General features: G+C 41.2%; 2 protein-coding genes across 3 annotated transcripts in view; one reads left to right on the top strand and one right to left on the bottom strand.

Annotated features, from left to right (window-relative positions):
• The window catches only part of tert (telomerase reverse transcriptase), a 41,353-nt gene extending 26,026 nt beyond the window's left edge, over nt 1–15,327 (top strand). Inside the window, exons 12-17 of the mRNA XM_042346246.1 lie at nt 1,373–1,561; nt 5,854–5,980; nt 7,718–7,779; nt 11,396–11,520; nt 12,372–12,509; nt 14,851–15,327. Coding sequence (XP_042202180.1) covers nt 1,373–1,561; nt 5,854–5,980; nt 7,718–7,779; nt 11,396–11,520; nt 12,372–12,509; nt 14,851–14,954 — 745 coding nt within the window. The 3' untranslated portion in view covers nt 14,955–15,327. The remainder of the gene's footprint in view (nt 1–1,372; nt 1,562–5,853; nt 5,981–7,717; nt 7,780–11,395; nt 11,521–12,371; nt 12,510–14,850) is intronic.
• Nucleotides 15,328–17,684: 2,357 nt separating this feature from the next.
• The window catches only part of LOC103176219 (sodium-dependent neutral amino acid transporter B(0)AT3), a 29,843-nt gene continuing 25,700 nt past the window's right edge, over nt 17,685–21,827 (bottom strand). Inside the window, exons 11-12 of one of the 2 annotated variants that reach the window (XM_007889635.2) lie at nt 20,331–20,493; nt 17,685–18,926 (exon numbers count right to left, since the gene is read on the bottom strand). In XM_007889635.2, coding sequence (XP_007887826.1) covers nt 18,741–18,926; nt 20,331–20,493 — 349 coding nt within the window. In that variant the 3' untranslated portion in view covers nt 17,685–18,740. Of the gene's footprint in view, nt 18,927–20,330; nt 20,494–21,281; nt 21,490–21,827 lie in introns of those variants that run through there. The other variant, XM_007889636.2, reaches the window with a different exon arrangement.

The following is a 21,827-nucleotide window of genomic DNA, read 5'->3' as shown; positions in this document are numbered from 1 at the left end:
GGACTGGGCTACAAATATTTATAAAATTGTAGTTTTTTTATGGGCTATAGAGACATTTATGGGCACAGGGAAAGAGCAAGAGATGGGTACGGTTCAGGTGTAACGCTCCATTGGTGGAGCTAGAAACAGCATAACAATAACTTGCATTTATATAGCACCCTTCACACTGGGTAACATCTCAAAGTGCTTGACAGTGGTGGAGTGTGACCCTGAGCCAGGGGGAGAGGGAGGGGGGAGGTGACCATAAGCACAGTCAAAAATGAGGTCTTTAGGTGGGATTTGAAAGTGGGGAGGAAGGGGACAAAGCAGAGGGGTTGAGGGAGAGAGTTCCAGCGTCTTGGGGTGTAGTGGCTGAAAGCACAATCACCAATGGTGGAGGGGACGAGGGGTAAACATGAAGCTGGAGGCAGCGGCTAGTGAAGTAGGGGGTAAGCAATTCGGACAGGTAGGGAGGTGCTAGGGGCACAAAGGGATTGGAAAACGAGTGAGAGGATCTTGAAATGGATCCACTTGATAATTGGGAGCCGGTGGAACCTGGCAAGGATGGTGTGATGGGGTACAGAGTTTTGTGTGGGTGAGTATCTGGGCGCTGGAGGTTTGAATTAAGTATCTTTGACCAGAGAATTCCACCTCCAGCCTCAGTATTCACTGTGCTTTGACCCTCATTATTCATTAAGTTTTTTTTATTCATTGCCTTATCTTCTGATTCTGGAAACCGATTTAAAAAGACTTGAGATTGGGATGGACTTGTGAATTGTTTCTAGGCCTATGCTGCTGTGAGAAAAATAAGCAGAACCTCTCATTGAGTGACTGTGCACTCGCCTTGCAAGCGAGAGACCTGGGTTTGATTCCCGGGAAGGTGAAACGTTGGGCAAGTTTCCTTACTCCACACGCCTTGTTTACCTAGCAGTAAGTAGGAACCCAATTGTTAATCGATTGGCAGATCACTTTTCTGGGGGTACTAATCCCTTCAAAAATATAATAATAATAAATTGATCACTCAATCCATGACTGTTTGTGGGACACTGCTGTGCAGAATTGGCTGCTGCAATTCACCCACAAAATACAGTCAATTCACTTAACAGTATATTCTGTGAAGCGCTTTGAGACATCTCGAAGATGTGATGAGGTGCTATATCAAATGCAAGTATTATTATTGGCACACCAACACTGAATGTCACCAGAATAGCATATTTAATACTATATCCTTTTTTTTTGGTTGGACATTTGCGGTATTGGAAAGTTTAAGTGACCTTAGACTGTTCTCTAACTGCTGCGAATTAATATTCTGTAGGTCAGTGAAGTTGCCATGCTGAATAGCGAGATTATTTCCTGTTGAATAATGGATTATTTCTGTTTCCTTCTGATCAAGAATGCTGACCGCGGGAATTCCAGAATATGGTTGTTTCATTCACCCCAATAAAACAATGGTGAACTTCCCATTAGACAATGATCTTCTGGGCTGCATCAATGTCAAGACACTACAGGAGCATTGTCTCTTCCCTTGGTGTGGTTTGTTACTCAATACACAGACCCTCGAAGTCTACTGTGACTACTCCAGGTAAGAACTATATCATTCTGCTGCTGTATCTCAAAACCACAATTCTTGCATGGAATGGAAAAGCCCATTGCAGCCCATTTGATCACAAAATAACCATCAAACCATATATCTCCATGATCCCTCAATAGATTTCTCGGCCAGTTCAAGAAGTCATTTGTATAGCTATTTGAGAAACGCAATCTGCTTCCACTGCTTCCCAGAGTTGTCTAATTCACGTGCAATTTCAGTTAAAAAACACAAATTCAGTGCCAGCAAACACTTAATCAATATTTTCGGTCACCTTTCTCTATACCCATCCCACCACCACCTTGATATAGGTGCCCAACCAATGATGTAAGCCCAGTAGTAAAGGTGAAATATTAGATACTTAGCTTGTTGCCTTACTTGTCTATTTTCAATCTGTTCCTGCTCACTATTCAACATTTAGTAGTTGATGTTTGGGAACTGCAGTCATTATATATTCTGTTAGAGTAAGATAATTCTTGGGAATTGTTCTCAGTATTAGTAGATACTGAAAGCAAGTGTTGGAATCATTGTAGTATGTTGTGGCATTAGCAGATGTAATGTTATGTAAATAGATGTAGTTATTAAAAGTGAGTTTTCTGTGTGTGAATGGAGGGAAAGCAACAGTTGTACATTTTCAAAACCGTGTGTAGTCGCAGTAGTTAATGACTTTCATTATATTTTAAGATTCCTGCCTTGAACTCTGCCCACCTGATAAGATTACCTTTAGATTACACCGTTATCCTCTCTCGTGCATTTGCGGTAGATAACCACAAACCAGACTATAAAAAAAANTCTTGCAAAATGTTCACTAAGATTCTCAATCCATCAAAAAGCTCCCGTCAAGACCACAAAGTCACTGTTTGGTTACGCCTTGAAATAAAGTTTGTGATTCCTTTGCACTTAGACAGCCCTTGTTGCACTTGTACATGGGGGAAAGAGAAAAGCTGTGATGCATTCACCTGTCTTTTTTGTGGGTGTGTGTGTGTAGCTTCGTTGTTCCAGTTTTGTAACTCATGCAGCCATGCATTATGATCAACATATTTAATTTTGTTTCTGCCTCCATCTCACGGTCACTCTGCCTCGCCGCCTCCCTTGCTTCCTTCAAGACCTGTCTCAAGACCCTCCTCTTTGACCTTGCTTTCGGTCACTCTCCTACCCCTACCCTCTCTGCCCTACAACCCCTCCTGATAATAATATAATAATAATCCTTGCATCTGAAGGACATGAGCTCATAATCCAATATTTTTTATATTTGATATAGCAGTTTCTCATATCACAATTCGTCAAAACACTTCACAGAATTTTACTGTAAAGTGTAGGGACTGTATATGTTGTAGGCAAGCGAGGCAGGCATTTTGCACATGCAAATGTCACACAAGCGACCATGAAGTGAATGACTAATTTTATCTGGTGGATTTTTGACCTGAACACCCGTGCAAAACTCCCTTTTCTTTTCGAATAGTGCCATTGGATCTTTTAAGGTCCTCCTGAACAGTGAGACGAGACCTTGGATTATTATCTCATCCAAAGGACGGCTCCATCGACAATGCAGCACTCCCCCAATACTGGATTGGAGTCTGAGCCTAGGATGTGAGGGTATAATCCTGATGAGAGACGTGAACCCACAGCCTTTAGACTCAGTTGCGAGAGTGTCAGGTTGATACCTAGCCAGGACGTGAATTCACTCCAGTGTATAACTGAGAATTGCTGTGTCGTCAGAACTGTTGCCTGTGTAACCCATTGATCCTCCAAATTTAGCAGTTAATTGTATTCTGAGTTTCTTCATCAAACAATCATTTGACTCAGATGATCAACATCCTACTCTATGACTACAATTGTCCTGCAAAACAGTATATTGAGGTTGCTAATCTAGGAAATATTGCTTCATATCTGATAATTCCACATTTTATGATTCCCAATGAATTGATCTTGTGTAATCTTAGGATCTTGTTATATGTTCACAACCTTGGGAAATGCGCATGACAAACCATCTATTGGCTTTTGTTTAAGAGATAATTGTGTTTAAAGCTGTAGCATTCCATCTTGGGAATCCCAGCTTTACCATATTTCAGTAATATTGAAAAGTACTTTAACGGGACTTTACTTGGGTTAGCTTTTACATAAAATGTCTTCAGATTTTCTTCAGATGTCCTATTTGTCCAGTGATGCATGACTGAGGTAAGCTGATTGCTAAATGCTGCTTTGGCTTTTGACCATTCCCTTCCTGTACAGAACTTTCTGTGCTAACTCCTTCGCGTGAGTTTCTGAAAGCTTTATATAAAAGATGCCTTGGAACTTGTTGGCTCTGCTACATATGTCTAAACAGCTGGCACCTATTGTCACTTATTGTGTGGAATATCTGAGACGTATTACAGTAAAGACTGTATAACCTTTAAAAGTTTAGTATGTCTCAAGTGAACAGATATTTGTCCACTATTGCAATATCAAGAACCGACTGATACAGATTTCCCTTATCTTTGTAATAGGACTTTGGTTCTTGGCATTGTTAGTCTATTTAGATTCTTAAGGTGGTCGACAAATGTTCCACTTGCACAACACAGCAGTAATAACAACAGCTTGCAACATGTCAGTGATTCCATTAACCTAAATACACAGATAAGAGATTAAACACCTGCCAGTGAAACCGATTTCAATTAATATTTGAAAAGCATTTGCAGGCGATCTACACTAAAGCTTAAAAGTTTTATATAAAAAAATCTACATCGAATGAGGAACAAAAAGGTGTTATTTTTGTGAGAGTGTCAGCCTGCCTCAGTTGGTAGAAGTTTTGGCTATTTTGAACTACTCCTGTGTGAGTCAATTGGGGCTCATATTGGCATTCTAATTTTCCATACAAGCTACTTGTTTTCATCAAGCATGTTAATGTTCCAAACTCGAAGGGATTCACTCGGCTACCTCTTCCTCCATCTACCACTAACCCCTCCCCACCTCCCCCTCACACCCTGACCCCAACCACCCCTCCCTCCACACCTTCGACCCTGTCTCCCCCTCTTCCCTCATCTCCATCATCTCAAAAATGAAGCCCACCATTTGCTGCCTCGACCCCCATCCCCGCCCCTCTTCTCACCTCCCACCTCCACGTCCTGGTCCCTCTCTTAACTGACATCATCAATCTCTCCTTATATCCACGGCCACTGTTCCCACCCTCAAAAAAACAGTTGTCATCACCCCCATTCCCCCAAAAAACTTTGCTGAACCCATCACTATTCTCCAGTTATCGCCACATCTGCAGTCTCCAATTACGCTCCAAGGCCCTGGAACGAGTCGTCGCATCCCAGCTTCCTCTCCACTAATCGGGTTTCCATGCTGCCCTCCGCTCAGCGGGCTCTGGTTTGCTTCAAGTCCCTTGCCTTGCCCGGTCATCCCAGTCCCTCTGCCTCGCCCCCTCCCTTCAAGACTCGTTTCGAGACCCTCCTCTTCAACCATGCCTTCGGTCACCCTACTAACCCACTCTCCACCCCTCCTTATCCCAACCACCAGCTCGGGTGTGGATTCCTGACTGTTCAGCGCCTTGGGATGGCCTCCTGATGCGAAAGGCACTAACCAAACGTAATTTGTTGTTGTTCTCTCTCATTGACTGTCCAGTGTAAAAGAGAACAAGAGGCTGATCCCTGGTGGCAGAACAAGAAACTATGGGAAGCGATTAGATATCTGGAGTTTTAAGCCTTGAAAAGAGACATTGGGACAGAGAGGGCAGTGTAGTGGTTTATAAGATCCTAAATGGGATTGAAAGTAAACATAGTGTGGCAAAATACTGCAGCTGCTGGAAATCTGAAATAAAAACAGAAGTTGCTGGGGACACTCACAAGGTCAGGCAGTATCTATGGAGAGAGGAAAGTGAGTTAATGTTTCAGGTCGATGACCGAAAGGTTATTAATGTTTTCAGGTTAACCAGGGGGTCTAACACACAGGCACAGATTTTATGTTGTGAAAGAAATTTTAGTACAATCACCAGCAAATATTTCTCAACATAAAGGGAGATTACCATCTGGAAAACATTACCAGAAAGGATGGTTGAAGCCAGAACATTGGACTCATTTAAGAAACACCTTGACTCATTTAAGAAACAGTGCTCTGAGATGATACCCCAGTGAAGTGTTGTGTATAAGTGCAGTTTGTTCTTGTTAATGGAAAAGCAATGCGGTGGGTATTCTGGAAGGCTGAGGCCAAATGGACTAAAGGGTCTTTTACATCTGAAATGTCTTCCCGATCAATGTATTGGTTGCTGCATTGATGGTTGAAGTAATGCTGTGTTTCTCTTCTAGTTATGCAAACACCTCCATCACATCAAGCCTGACCTTCAACTGCAGTTCTAAAGCTGGGCAAAACCTGAGGCAAAAGCTGCTGGCAGTTCTGAAACTGAAGTGTCACCAGATCTTCCTGGACCTGGAGGTAAGATGTGATTATATGACGGTACACCCAGCAAAGCTAAAGGTGGGTTAGCTTCTCTTAATCAATACAGAAGCAAATTGAAGCCTTGGTCATTCACGTTGACAGTATCTAGCACTGAATGATTCGCCAGCATAATGATATGTGCATTTGAGGTGTCAGCTACATGGACTGAAAAATTCTGTTAAAAGCATTGTGTAAAGAACTTAAAACTAAACTTTGTCTAAACCTTCGCCCTTCTAAACTCAGTTTGTTAATATATAAAGTATTGGGAGATTGCTTATTTATACCCCCTTAGATCCCTGAATAATTCAGTGAATGATTTACTGTGATTTGTCAATTCAAAAGTAAATTATACAAATGTTTTATATTTATTCTGTAATAAAATGTATTTCTGGAATTAACCTAGACTCCTCCTTTGATTCAGTTAAATTATAGTGGCTTAAGCTGTTCTTGACATCAGAAGACCATGTGACTGAGGAAAATGCATCTTTATGATCCCCTCCTTTGGAGTTCATTGCTTTCAGCACAGACTTTGCTTCATCATCATTATTTCTCTCTGCTATCAGGCCTCCCTCTATCTCCTAATCCTCCTCAATCTCTTTGCCATTAATAACATTGGACCACTCCATTCTCCTTGATCGCCTCTAATCCCTCGTCTAACTTTGTGGACTGTACTATCCTGGTTTCAATCGTACTTGCCTCTTCTTAGTCTCCTCCAGTGCTTTCTCCTCCTGAGATACAGTCACCTGTGGAGTACATCAGGGCTCTATCCTCGCCATCTTCCTTTACGTGCTCTCGCTTGGCGTCATCGTCTATTAAACTGGGTTCACAACAACAACTTGCATTTATGTAGTGCGGCAGCGTCCCAGAGCGCTTATACGCAGATAACGCCCAAATTAACTTTTCCATTTCTATTCTTGATTACATCTACCTGCTTGTTGTACATCAAGACCTGGATGTACCTTATTTTGCTGCAGCTTAACCCTGACAAAACAGAAGTCATCCCCTTCAGCTCCCACCCAACATCTCCTCACATTCAAACCCGAACTCCTCAACTTCCATGGCCTCTCAAACTCTTTGAACCAAATGAGTAACCTTGGCGTCCGGTTCGATCCTCAGTTCTCTTTTCTCCCTCCTGCCTCAACTTCACACTCATTATCTTAGTTCTCCCCTGACTCCCAAACGGATTGACCTCAAACTCCTCGCCTTCATCTATAAATCTCTTTACCTTCCTATCTCTCTCATCTTCGCCTACCCCACACCTCGGCTCAACCCATCCTTTGACTAACTCAGGCCTGTCTCCCACCATGTGTCCCCTGAGTTCTGCAACTCTCTCCCTCTACCCCTCCATCTCACCTCCTCTCTGTTTGTCTTTAAATCCTGCCTTAAAACCTATGTCTTTGACCCCATCTACGATTTCCTTCCTTTCACCCTCACTTTGGCATCTGACTTTGTCATTGTGAATTGCTGAAAGCCATTATCCTGCATGAATGATGCGATTGAAATGCAACTTTTTGCTGTTGTACTTTAGTATTTCTTAAAGGCCAGAATCCGCACCCTCTCCTGACAGTGAACAGTGAACAAATATTTTTGTAAAAACATTTTAAACAATTCCATTGATTTCCTTTTGCTTTCCAGCAAACCTTCAAATAAAGAAAATTAATGTTTTGCTCGCCTTGTACGTTTTGTTCAGTTTGAGCAAGTGGAAAGCAAGTGATGTATTTGCTATTTCTGCAGGTCAGTACATTGAGAACAGTTAGCATCAATGTCTACAAAATATTTCTTCTCCAGGCGTACAGGTAGGTTTCCATTAATTTTGTACCTTTTGCTTATCTTCTCAAGGTTTGATGTATTTGGAGCACTAATCCTCTCTCCTCCACCCCCCAAAAACCCCCCAACTTGATCACTCAATCCATTTGCTCAGTTGGCTGCCACGTTTAGCCCACAAAATACGCAGTAAATCCATTTTAACAATATATTCTGTGAAGCACTTTGAGACGTCTCAACAACGTGATAAGGCGCTATATCAAGTGCAAGGATTATTATTGTTGATAGTGACTGATATGTTACAGGTACGTATTTATTGAGGATAATGGTCACAAGTAAGGCAAGACCTAGTAGTCAGTGTACCGTGCTTTATTTGGATGTTTGCTTTCCACGTTTGCACCATTATCTTCTTTTTCCACCCCTTGCTAGTTGCACCTCTTGCAACTGAGAGATCAGACGGGTATCATGGCCTTGGACGTCTGTTCTGCTGTCTGGAGTCCCTTGCTACAGAGGGGCTGATATTGGAGACGTGCTGTTATGGACCTGGCAGCAGGGCATGTGAGAACACCAGATTTGTGTTGTTCTGGAGTTGGCTGCAAAGCATAATGTGTGTGAGTGGCCTGGAGACTTCACTCTTCCTGTAGAGAAGAGCTTGAAATCTGCTTGATGGCATGGCTGAAATTGGAACTTGCTCGAGTGAGACCCTATACAATACAAAATTACATTTGTAAAGGGCCTTTCACGTCAGGCGGATGTCCCGAGGCGCTGGACGGTCAGGGATTTGGACCTGGGCTGGGGGTCATGATCGGGGAAGGTGGAGGGTAGGAGGGTGGCCGAAGGCATGGTCGAAGAAGAGGGTTTTGAGACGCGCCTTAAAGGAGGCAAGGGAGGAAGCGAGGTGAAGGGAATGTGGGATGGAGTCCCATAGGGTGGGGGCAGAAAGGCTGAAGGCCCGACTGCTGATGGTGGGGTGGGCCAGGCGGGGGACATGGAGCCTGCCGAGAGGAGGGAGTGGACAGGTTGACATGGGGTCAGCAGGTCACAGAGGTAGAGACAAGCGCAATGCATAGCACCTCACGATGGTAATCCTTGGTGACAACACTGCCGGTCTGCATGGAAAACCCTGCTGACATGGGATTACTGTACTCTATACTTCTGTTGAACTGTGTTGACTAGTTACTCTGTTACTCCCAGCACCTTGGGACGTCCTCGCGATGTGAAACGCGCTATACAAATGCAATTTTGTATTGTAATAACAATATAAGTGACAGTGGCCAGTAATTTTCCAGTGTGGACTTGCTTATAACCGCCATTGAGAAACAGCCCCCAAAAAGCAGCATTGCCTATTGGTTTCCAAACAAGAAGATACTGGAGGATGCCGGAGAGAAATGGTGGTTCATATGTATGTGTGAAACTCATCACTTTTCAATATTGTTGATTGTTCTGATTCGAATCAACCAAAACAGCACGAGGACATCATTCAACTTTAATCCTGGTGCCTCTAGAAATCAGTCAATATTTGGTTCTTTATTGTTACTGAGTGTGCCACTGATCAACAGTTTATAGCCCTGGTTATACAGTACAAACGGTTAAGATTTTAACACAGTGTAATAATTCACTTGCTCTTTGTTGATATGTAGAGGTGTATTGAGGAGAGCACATTGCTGGAGTTGAGAAGGACTTGTTTCACTCAAGACTATCCAGCCTGCCTACACATTGATTTTTATATGGCCCTCAGAGTTGGGTTAGACAGCAGTTCTGTTCCATGTTAACTGATTTCATTTTTCCAGTAATAAAATGGGTTCAGGATTGTGTAGGGCAATTTTAGGATAAATCATAGAACCTTACAGCACAGGAGGAGGCCTTTAGGCACATTGCGCCTGTGCCGACTCTTTGAAAGAGATATCCAATCGTTTTCCCACTCCCCCGTGTTTTCCCCATAGCCTAGCAAGGAAGTATATATCCTTTTGAAAGTTGTTATTGAATATGCTTCCATCACCCTTTCAGGCAGTACATTCCAGATCGTAACAACTCTCTGCGTAAAACCATTTCTTCTGATTTCCCCTCCAGTTCTTTTGCCAATTATCTTAAATATTTGTCCGCTGGTTACTGACCAATCCCCCAGTAGAAAAAGTTTCTCCTTATTTACTTTCATCAAAACCCCTCATAATTTTGAATACCTCTACTAAATCTCCCCTTAATCTTCTCTGCTCTAAGGAAACAAACCCAACTTCGTCTCCACATAACTGAGATCCCTCATCCCAAGTATCATTCTGGTAAATCTCCTTTGCACCCTCTCCAAGGCCTTGACATCTTTCCAAAATGTGGTGCCCAGAATTGGACACATTACTCCAGCTAAACTCTTAACCAACATTAGAATTTTACAGTATGATGCTTTATATGTAAGAATGTCCCAAAGCGCTTAACCATTATGATAATGGACAACAAAAGGAAAATAAGAGGTTTAAATATGTTGACCAAAAGCACAATAGAAGAGCTGTTTGAACAAGAATTCAAAGATGAGGAGACGGTTGAGTATATCTTGCTGTAAAAGTGGTATCAGCAGTCAACTTGGTTTGTTTTTCTTGAAATTCTGCAATATTACAATCCAATGCTCAGAATTTGACTGCATTCAACACATTGTCCACCCTGTTGATCAGAAAAGGCCTTGGTTGATTTGCAGATGTAACCTCTGATGCCCCATCATAATGGTTAAATCCAAAGCTGACATAAAATGCTCTTCAAACAAACCAATTGCATTTATAAACTGCCTTTCATGTTGAGAAGATGTCTCAAGGTGATGGATCCGCTAATACCCTGTGCTTGTCCAGTTCTTTTATTTTTAAAATGCCCCCAAAAATCTACCCCTGTAAGTTCTGAATGTTGTTGCACAGTTAGATAGCAGCATTAACACTGAAACGGCTATCTTATTTACCTTTTTCCATAGTGTGTGTGTGTGTGTATGTAGGGTGTGGCAGTTGTGGCAGGAATCTTGTGTGTTTCTGAAGTGAATCTTGAGTACCTCGCTGTCTATTAATCAGCCAATTAATTTCTTTTGGACATAATAATAATATTATAATAATCCTTGCATTTGATATTGCACCTTATCACGTCATTGAGACATCTCAAAGCACTTCACAGGATATACTGTTAAAGTGGATTGCCTGCGTATTTTGTGAGTGAAATGCGGCATTCAGTTTGCACACAGCAATGTCCCGCAAACGGCCAATTTTTGAGTGACCAATTTTATAATTTTATCTGGGAAATTGTTGCCCAGTACACCGGGAGAAATTCCCTTCTCTTTTTAAATAGTGCCAAGGGATCTTTAACCTCTACCTGAACAGGCAGACTGGATTTTGGTTTAACATCTCATGGTTTAACAACATAGCACCTCCAACAAAACAACACACTTAGACTATGTGATTCTAAGTCCCGACTTAAGGCTTGAACCCACAACCTTCTGACTCAGAGGCGAGAATGCTACCACTGATCCAACCTGACACACTGCATAATATCTCTGCATAATTCTACTCTTAACACTGCACCCTTTCTGTTTGTTAGAAATTATTGAGAAAAGGAGATTAACAGTTATAGTTTAATAAGGTCACCACCACTATAATAATATTTTATTTGTGCTGCTGTTGTCAGATTCCATGCTTGTGTCATGCGGTTCCCATTCGGACAAAGAGTGAGAGACAATCCTTCGTTCTTCCTCTCAGTTATCTCTGACATGGCTTCTTGTTGCTACTCCATACTTAAGACTAAAAACGAAGGTGAGTTTTTTCTAATTTTCATGAGGAGATTTTTTCCTTATGGTACTAAAGATTTTATGTCCAAAAGGACTGCCTTGTTGATAATAATAATAATAATAATAATCCTTGCATTAAGCAGAACCATATATTTATGTGATTTGTAACAATCGGACAGTGAAATTAAAAGCTTTGGGAGGCAATTCCTATTGCTACAAAGTGCAGTAAGTTTGACAAGTGTGTAGAAAATGTTCACCTCAACATACACAGTCACTAAACTTTACAGTAAATCCTATGAAGCGGTTTGAAATGTTATTCCAATGTGAAATGAGCTTTACTGAGCAGTTTTGGGTACTGCACTGTTTGTAGGAGTGATAAACCATTTTTGCGTGCACTTTGCTTAAAGGGGCCCAATAAAACATTTATAGAAGTGTTGAGTACCATAAATAATCAAGGCATTGACGCAATCCATTCAGGATGGTGGAGCTTGTGGGCTAATCATTTAGGCCATTAGTTCACTATTTCTGGTACTCAGTGTGAATTCTCTTCCCCCCCCCGACCTTTCCCCAACACATATCTTCCACTTCACCTAGTAAGCATCTTGTTGTAACTAGACTTATTAAAGGCACAGTCTCTTGTTCTTGAAACCCGATTTGGTGCTTTGTATACCGAGATTTTGTCATCAGGACTACCGTGTGCTACAGCAGTTCACATTTTCACCGGTGAAAAATCATCAGTAAATATTTGTGCTGTAATCAAGAATAATACCACAATTTTATCAAGAATTATTAAGAATAGCATTTTTGTGCATGTGCGCTTGCGTGCGTGTGTGTATGTGTGAGAGATGCAAAATTTATATTGCCTTTTCCTTTCAGGGATTGCTTTAGGATTTCAAGACGCCTCTGGTCCTTTTCCTTATGAAGCGGCTCAGTGGCTGTGTGGCCACGCTTTTATTGTCAAACTGTCCAGCCACAGAGCCATTTACAAGTGTCTGCTGAGGCCACTGAAAACTTGTAAGTACAGTATGTCAGTAAAAATCTGATGTTGGCCTCTCAGGAGTGACTTGGCTTTCTGTTTTTTTTTCAAACGTAAGGTTATAGCACGTGTCAGGTGGAAAAAAACACGAGGGTAATTACAATAAGGTCAAGTTACACATTAAATTAAACAATCCATTGGGAAAAAGCAGGGCATGTATGTTCAGTGCAATTTACAAAATGTATCGCAGACATCGGAAATCCATTATATATTGTATACACACTTGTATAAAGCTGATGGGGTAGAGAGAGGGTAATTGAGAGAGACTATATAATAAAACACACAAGCATTACAGGTGCAGATGATTCACATAGCTCATTGTGACCGTGTGTTTTGGCTTTTTATTTCTTAGGCTTTTTTTAATTTTAAGTGAAGCAGTATGCTGCTGGGTTGACATTTGACTTTAAGGTAGCAATGCAGAATAGAGACTGTCATTAAAAACAACTCCTGGAGGTGCACAGAAGATGCATTTTACCATTTGAGTGTAGCCTTTGATCAGAACTGTCCAGGATGCCTACTTCTCTCTCTGTCTCTCTTCTTCAGATCCTGTTGTGCATTTTTTAGAATATTTGCAGGGGAGGGGGCTGTTTTTCGTTTGGCTGATGTTTGGTTCTCGAGCTAAGAGATGTTAATGCTGGTCAATGAGCACACTTCCATTTTGGGTACCCAGTGCCAATATCAGGCACTCCTAGATCAGGTACCGAACAATTTAAGGACCCTCTTAAATACCCCATGATTATGCCTCAGCTCCAGTTACAGAAGAGGCCCAACCTCAGAAGAGGCTCACATGACACCAGCCTGATTATTTCCACTTTCTATAGAAAGCCATCCCGAATGGGATCTATAGGGATGTTTAAAAGAAAGACAGATAGATACTTTGGTCATACCCCTTAATATCTCTATTACCCAAGGACGGAGCATTGGGATTAAAAAGTATATGCCAAGATTAAAGAAACTGTTAGAGCAAACTCCATGGCCTGAATGGCCTCCTCTTGTCCCAGATTTCCTGTGATACTGTCTTTCAGACAACCCTGACAGCTAACAGCCAAAGGAGTCTTTCTTCTCAACAGTCTGCTCTGGATTCAATCTCAGTCATAAAAGACCAGTGTCTCACCCCTCCAGCAGAGACTTTTTTTTATTGCTGCTTTATTTTTCCATTTTTCATTTATGAAGCATTCTTTGCCCCAGGATTTATTTGTCCACCACTATCAACATATATAACATGGAGTCCTGTAGCTTAGTGGTCAGAGCACTCGCCTCGCAAGAGAGAGGACCTGGGTTTGATTCCTGGCAGGGCAAAACGTTGGACAAGTTTCCTTACTCCACATGCTTCTGTTTACCTAGCAGTAAGTAAGAACCCAGTTGTTACTCGATTGGCGGATCGCTTTTCTGGGGTTAATAATTCCTTCAAAAGTAAATACAACTAATTTGGTCACTCAGTCCACGATTGTTTGTGGGACACTGCTGTGCGCAATCGGCTGCTGCATTTCGCCTGCAAAATATACAGTCAATTCACTTTATAGTATATTTTGTGAAGTGCTTTGAGACGTCTTGAAGACGTGATAAGCTGCAATATCAAACGCAAGGATTATTGTATGAGTGTCTCAGGCACCTACAAGAGGAGTGATTTCTAGTTTGCATTTTAGGCAAGTTTTTGTATTAACTGACCCAGCTTCAAGGCAGATTAGTTGAAGTGTGATTTGTTTTTTGGCTGATGTCACCTGGTCATTATAAATGGTGATCGTTTCCTTAGGCTGTTAGGACGTGTTATACATTTAATTCATGGAATAAGTGCAACATATTCAAAGCTTTGTCAGTTTACTTTGCCTAGAAGCATGATGCCACCTAATTGGTTTGTGAACGACATCATCTCAGTTAAACATTGCCTTTTGAAATTGACCTATTATACTAAGAAAACCATGAATGCAGGATTGGAAATTTCCACTTAGCAATTGATTTATGAAAGCAGAAAATAGAGTAACTTGATTCCTTGCAAGAAAGATACCAGCACAAACACACATAACACATTAGCATAACAACAATGAAATTGCATTCGTATAGAGCCTTTCACGTCGGGAGGCGAAGCAGGAGACGTGAAGCAGGCTGGAGACCACTGAGTGGAGGGAGCGGGCAGGTTGGTAGGGGGTTGGAAGGTCACAGAGGTAGGGGGGAGCAAGGCCATGGAGGGCTTTGAAGGTGAGGACCAGGATCATTATAATTGCATAATGTGTATAACACTGAACAAGATGTTTACACCTGAGGTGCTAATGTGTATTCTATATATTTTTGTGTTCTTAACTGCCCATATTCTGTTTGTAGGCAAGGCTGAGTTGCAGAGAAAACTCCCAAACTCAACAATCCTGCTCCTCCAGCCCATAACGGAACCTGCCCTTCACCGAGAGTTTGATCTCATATTGGATTGAAGGGAAATCAGATATTCGGAGTCCAATTAGTGAAGAAATTATCATTCTGAATTTTATCAGTTGATAAGAAAAAAGAGACTTGCTTGAAGCATGAGATTTGCTTTAAGCATAAGATTTGCTTGAAGCTGTTTGTTGAATGTTCCCTGGTTACCACAGAACTTGTATTTGTCCACCTCGGTGTTAGCCTAGAACTGATGTTAGCCTACAAGATGCTGTTTGATATCTGCTACATTTTGTAATGTGCACTGCCCATGGTGACTACTGTTTGCACTCTGTCCTTTATCTAAAACGAAAAGGATTACTGATATAAGATTGTACTGGGAAATTCTGTGCTGAATATGCAATAAATAATTCTAAAGAATGCCTTGTACCATATATGCTCTAACCCAGTTGAGTACCCGTTTGTACACTGCTAATCTTAACCTGCTTATACACAATATTTAAACATGCAGCCCAAATTGAATTGGTCCAAATGGGTGGATTTAGATCTTATAGCATTTGGGCAGGGTGCAAGAATCCAGATTGGGTGCATTTACCGTGAAATATAATAACTCAAAAAGCTCAAACAATAGGGGAGAAATTCCACCTGGGTCTGTATTTACTCTATTTTCTTAGCATTTCAGAGGCTGCACAATTTGGCATTTTGTTGTATCCTTAACATAGCTGTTTTTCTATGGAAATTGAAAACTTACAGGACAAATTTGATAAAATGCTGTGCACTTTAAAATGCCGAGAATAACCTAGATCCAGCTAAAACATCTACCACAGTGTGTTTCCGACCTCATCATCAATAGGATAGCCTCTCAGAAAGCGGTTTCATACATGGAGAACCAAACTCTGATCTTCCTCCTTTCCTCTTCTCTCACCAAAATCTGATTACTCTTAACTACCGGCCAGCCCATCACTTGTACATATGTAGCCTAGAGATGCTGCAGGAACATACAGTATTGCCTACTGAATATCTGGGAAATGGAACTTTGTTTTGTTCCAAGTTCTACTTTTCCCTGCTGGGCCAGTCTTATGGTGGGAAGCATCACTGTTGTAACTCTATCAGAAATAATGAGCCTCACTATTTATTATTTTAATCTCTTGTTTGGACCACAGTTTTAGAAAAGCGGGCTATAAATTTTCAAACCCAATGGGCTCTATGGGATTTTCGTAGGCAACAGGACATTTTTACCTCCCGTTACCCCATGCGTGACAATGTAACTGACCTTTGAGCATCTCAAAATATAGCCACATTTTGATTGCTAAAATCTCCTTTGGTTTAGTATGCATGTATGTAATGAAAAAATAATACTGTTGCCACTTATCCACCACCAGCAATGTGAGCAACATAAGTGAGGTGCACTTATTAATTACAGGATTCAGAGTTATTACATTTAGACAGAGAGAGGTGCATCAAAGGAATCTGATAAATTTGGGTTTAGGCAGAAGATCAGTATTGAATGGAGTCATAGAGGGTCTGTGTGAAGCAACCAGATATTATGGGATCTGATCATGTTTATTGAGACTAGGTCTTGGATCTGAATTATGGTGAGATCAGGGACAGAACTGTGACTGATTTCATTGACACAGTGTGATTCAGTCAATTTGTTTCACTTTTCCAATTTGAAGGCGATTGGCTTCACTTTTACTCCATGTAGTTATTCCATCTCTTTTTACTTAAATTTTAACCCCATTAGTGTGTGTAACATTGGCTTTTATAAGTGCAACTCTGTTAAATTCGGTATACAAATTCTATAGCATGATCACTTCTAATCAGTTAATTCTGTAGTCAGTGACTGCTGTAGTCCAAATTAACAGTAAGGTTTCTCGATAACAGCAGTAGAAATTGGAACAAAATGCTGTCTTGTGTGGTGTCATTCTCACCTTATCTAGCCAACTCTTAGAATGTACAGCAGGTCCATATCATGACCAATTTGATTGAAGATATTTCATTACAGTAGTCCTGCATTTGAAATAGTAATAAAGCTACACTTGATAGTGATGCCCTATAACTATTGCTTTGTTGTTGGATTATAATGGGTACATCCACTCTGCAACTGGTATAAACTACATTGTGAGTTTGTTCAATGGATACCTAAATGCACTGTAAATATGGTAGAAACAACTTGCACTTATATAATGTTTTTTTAAGTTGGATGAACAAAACAACTTACATTTTTATAGCGTCTTTCACATTGGTAGGACATCTCAAAGCGCTTTATCAAGGCGATGGAGATTGCTGAGCAGGCAGTGAAGGAGAGGGATCTTAAGGATTTTGAATAGCCAATGGGATTTTCTGCGAGAGTTCCAGAGACCAGGGGTTTGAAACTTTGTCCATCGACGATAGGATGATGGAATAAATAATAAAAAATAATCATCCTTGCATTTGATATGGTTCTTTATCACGTCTTCGAGACATCTGAAATCACTTCACAGAATATACTGTAAAGTGAATTGACTATATTTTGTGGGCGAAACATGGCTGCCAAGTGTCCCACAAACAGTTGTGGATTGAGTGACCAATTTATTATTTTTTTTGAAGGAATTATTACCCTTGGAAAAACAATCTGCCAATCGACTTAACAACTGGGCTCCTATTTACTGCTGGATAAACAGAGGAGTGTAGTGTAAGGAAACTTGCTTAACGTTTCGCTCTGCTGGAAGTCAAACCCAACTCGCTTGTGAGGCAGTGCTCTAATCACTGAGCTACAGGATACACAAATAAATGGTGTCTACAAAATGTGCTGGTTGAACCTCAAGATTTTTATAAACTATATAAAATAGTTTATCCAGTAATTTACTTAAGTTTAAAAAAATACGTACAGTATTTCACTTAAAAAAAAAAGGCAAAGCATTTGCAACGTCTCATCTGGGTGAGCTGTGAAAATAGATTAAGTACAATTGGCTGATCATTCAAAATCAGACGTGGTCCATCACATTCATTTTATTTGTTTTCTGATACTGTGCTTGGATTAAAAAAAAACATACAATGGAAGTAATGGATGAACACATTGGAAATCTTCATCTGCGTGTGAATTACGGAGTCAAGTATGCATTTACAACAATAACAATTTGCATTTATATAGCGCCCCTCACACAGGGTAGCATCCCAGAGCGCTTGTAGCTGAATATTTGAAGCTGAATATTTTCAAGATATATATTTTAAATATTTAGTGAAACTATTACCGTTTGGAATTATTTGTGTTGCTACAAACATTACCACGCACTTTCTGTCATTGGGAAGGTGAGCCTATGCCTAGTTGCTGGGAGAGTAAATATTCTACAGCATGTGTTACATAATCCCTCAAAAATGATTTTCTCATGTTTAGAATTTAGCTGATATTGGTTCAAACCAGTTCAGTGGATTAACTGATCCCAATAGAATCTTAGCCAACAGCAATAACAACTTTCCTTTATATACTATCCTTCATGGAGGGTAGCAGTTCTGAGTTTGACGCCAGCCCAGGGAGAAGTGAGAGGTGACCTTAGGCACGGTCAAAGAGGAAGGTCTTCTGGTGCAATCTGAAAATGAGCAAAGAGTGGGCAAGGCAGAAGGATTGAGGCAGGCAGTTCAAGAAGTTTGGGTGTGGTGGCTGAAAGTACGGTCGTCGATGGTGGACCAGAGGGGTCAACGGACATGCAGAAGGCCCGAGCTGGCTGAATGAAGGGAGCAGGAAGAGGAGTGAGGTGTGTGTGGGTTGGAGAGGTAAGGAGGTACTGGGGGATAAGGTGATTTGTAGGTGAGTGTAAGGATCTTGAAATTGATCGTCCTGCAACAGAGAGCCAAGGGAATGCATTCTATTGTTCAAAGGCTTCATTATGAAAGGTGATCTTGAGTTCTCCCCTGGTTGCCTTGAATTTAGACCTGAACAAGTGATACAGAGCAGTAACTAGAATGGATATGGCGGGCAGGGCAGCCAGGATGACACAGAAAAACACAACCCAGCTTTTGTACTCCTTCACTTCTTTCTGGGGGAATTCATCCTGTTGGTTCAAAAAACAAAGAGCAATTATCAAGGGCAAATTCCAGTTTGACTTCTATTTTGGATATGTGTGCATATAATACACTAACAAACTAATTTCTGTATTAATAATAATAATCCTTGCATTTGATGTAGCACCTCATCATGAAGATGAAGCCTCTCAAAGTGCTTCATAGAATATATTATAATGTGAATTGACTGTGTATTTTGTGGGTGAATTTAAGTTTAATTTTCTCCTCCCATACTATTTTTGTCCATGTCGTCCAACATTTGTCCACAAAACACACAGTTACTGCAGTGTATGTTGTGATGCGCTTTCTAAAGACTATCTTTAAGGCAGGTCTGACAACCACAATCTACAAGAATGGATTTCCATGGGAAAGGCTGTGCACAAAAGTTCACATTTAAAGTCAGCTGTCACTCACTGAACAGGGTGGGTAAGGGGAAGAGCATATGTTAGAGCATGGGAAGGTATTAGCTTTTGCTTTAGCACCGAGGACAAATTCCTCAGGCCTTTTAATTCTTTCATGCTTCCCTGAGAAGATCAGCAGAGAATTGGAAGGGCTCTTTCCTCGGTCCTTTCCTCTTCAATATCTACATGCTCCTGTTTGGGATAACTTGTTAATTGTATGCGAATGACACGCAACTCTATCCCTCTCTCTCCACCCTCATTTCCAGGACCACTACTGTTCTGACTGATTGCCTGTCAGACATCAAGTCGTGGAGGAGTGCTAACTTCTCCAGTTGAATGTCAACAACACAGGGCTTCTCCTGCTTGGCTCCCCTCAGTGCCTTCTCACCTCAGGCGCTGACAGCAACAATCTACATGGATATACACTCTACCTCATGGAGCCAGTCTGAAACCTTGATGATTTGTTTGACTCTCAACTACCCTTTAATCCCCACATCCATGCTTTGACCTGTTCAGCCTTCCCCCAGGCCTGCAACATTGCCTGCCTTTGCCATTACCTCTCTCCTTGGGCCACTGAGACCATTATAAATGCTTTTATCATGTCCAGGTTTGACTACACCAACTCTCAGCTCACTGGACTTCCCAACTCTTCCCTCGCAAGATGCAGATTACTTGACTCTGTGAGCTTATCACCCGGATCCTTGCTCAGCTTCACTGTCTCAAGTCCTTCCTCTTTGACCTTTCCTACGGTCATCTCCCCGGTCCATCCCCCTTGGCTCTACCCACCCGAATCCAACCCCAGTTCGGGTGCAGATCTTTGAATGTCCAGTGCCTTGGGTCAACCTCTCGACATGGAAGGTGCTATATAAATGCAATTTATAATAATAATAAAAATAATAATTTGATGTTGTTACAGCATTAAATGTAATATTTGTGAAAGGAAAATACTTAAGGGTTGTGCCTTTCATATGTTTGAATTGGAAATATACTTACATAATTGGGGTTCCATGCCTCGTATGACAAGGCCACCTGTACTTGTTTGATCAAAAAAGCCATAAAGACTAAAACCATTGTCAATGGGCTGATATATTTCCAGGTCAGGCGCCAATAAAGGTTTAGTCTGCGTCCAGTCATAAATTTGAAATCATCCCCGAATCTGTGAAGCGAAAAGTTAAGTGAATTTAGACTTTCTGCTAAGACTTGGACCAGGTTTCATTGTCTTCTAACAGTGATGAAGTGGAAGGGGTAAAAATGTGACTTACGACTTGGTAATTATCAACAGCAACAACTTGCATTTATATTGTGCCCTTCTCTCCAGCTCAGTGTCAAACGACATAATGGTGTAGTTTGACACTGAGCTGGAGAGAAAGGAAAGGTGACCATTGGCACGGTCGAAGAGGAAAGACTTCAGGTGTAATCTGAAGATGGGCAAGGAGGAAGGCAGGCGGAAAGATTAAGGCAGCGAGTTCCAAACCAGAGGTTTAGCTGAAGGCATTGCCACCGGCGATGGCTTGGAGGGATCCAGGGAAGTGCAGAATCCCTATTATGTATTTTTTTAACACAAGAATGTTGTGAATTCTATAATGCAACATTTCTGTGTTTTCCCACATTCCCCACATTGGTAAGTTCTGATCTCAGGAAATTAGGAGGAAAACCCTGAGCTCTTTTCCTGCGGGAAGGAGAGATAAATAGAGAATTGGTTCATGTGAGCCCCTTTTGTGGAGCTCTTAACAACAATGTCAATACCATGGTTGCACAAAACCATATTGTCCTGAACTCCCATATAGAGCTCCCAGCCATAGAACAGTTTGTGTCACTAAGCAGCATCAGCTAAATTAACTAAACATGTTAAGACCATCAATGTACACATTTTAGAATTGGATCATGTAACATGTATTATTTCTCAACCTGAGCGAAAGAATGGAAATCTTGTACAGCTATAACTAACATAAATTCATTTATTTAAAGAAACAGACCTTAGTCTAGTCAATTATAATGCAACAACTCCCAGCTTATAATGTTGCAAAACCTTTTCTCACAGCTGTAACTGTTGAAGATTCTTTTTAGGGATTTCCAAAATATTTGTACAAAAATGCAGATTTAGGCAAATGAGCAAGAAAAAGTGCCATCTTCCCTCTTGCCAGTCAGATATCTTGGGGAAAACATGTTTAAAAGGTTAAGAATGTTGGAACAAGAAGAGGCTACTTAGATGTTTATTGTATCATGGCAGGTCTTTAGTCTCATTTCTGCCTCTCCCTATTCCCCTTAAAACCCTTATTTCCCAAGTACAGTATTTGTTTTTTTTTCCCTTTTAAACATCACAATCAATCCTTCCTCTACTGTCTTCTTTGGGTCTGTACGCAGCTCACTCACTCGCTTCAATAGGAGTATTACCCTTTCGAAGTCCATCCCACATTCGCTTCGCCTCGCTCCCTCCCTTGCCTCCTTCAAAGCACGTCTCAAGACCCTCCTCTTCAACCATGCCTTCGG

The sequence above is a fragment of the Callorhinchus milii genome, unplaced genomic scaffold (genome assembly GCF_018977255.1).
Source record: "Callorhinchus milii isolate IMCB2004 unplaced genomic scaffold, IMCB_Cmil_1.0 Scaffold2, whole genome shotgun sequence".
In the NCBI taxonomy this organism is placed as follows: domain Eukaryota; kingdom Metazoa; phylum Chordata; class Chondrichthyes; order Chimaeriformes; family Callorhinchidae; genus Callorhinchus; species Callorhinchus milii.
Note: the sequence above shows the minus strand (reverse complement) of the source record. Positions and strands in the feature narration are given on the sequence as shown.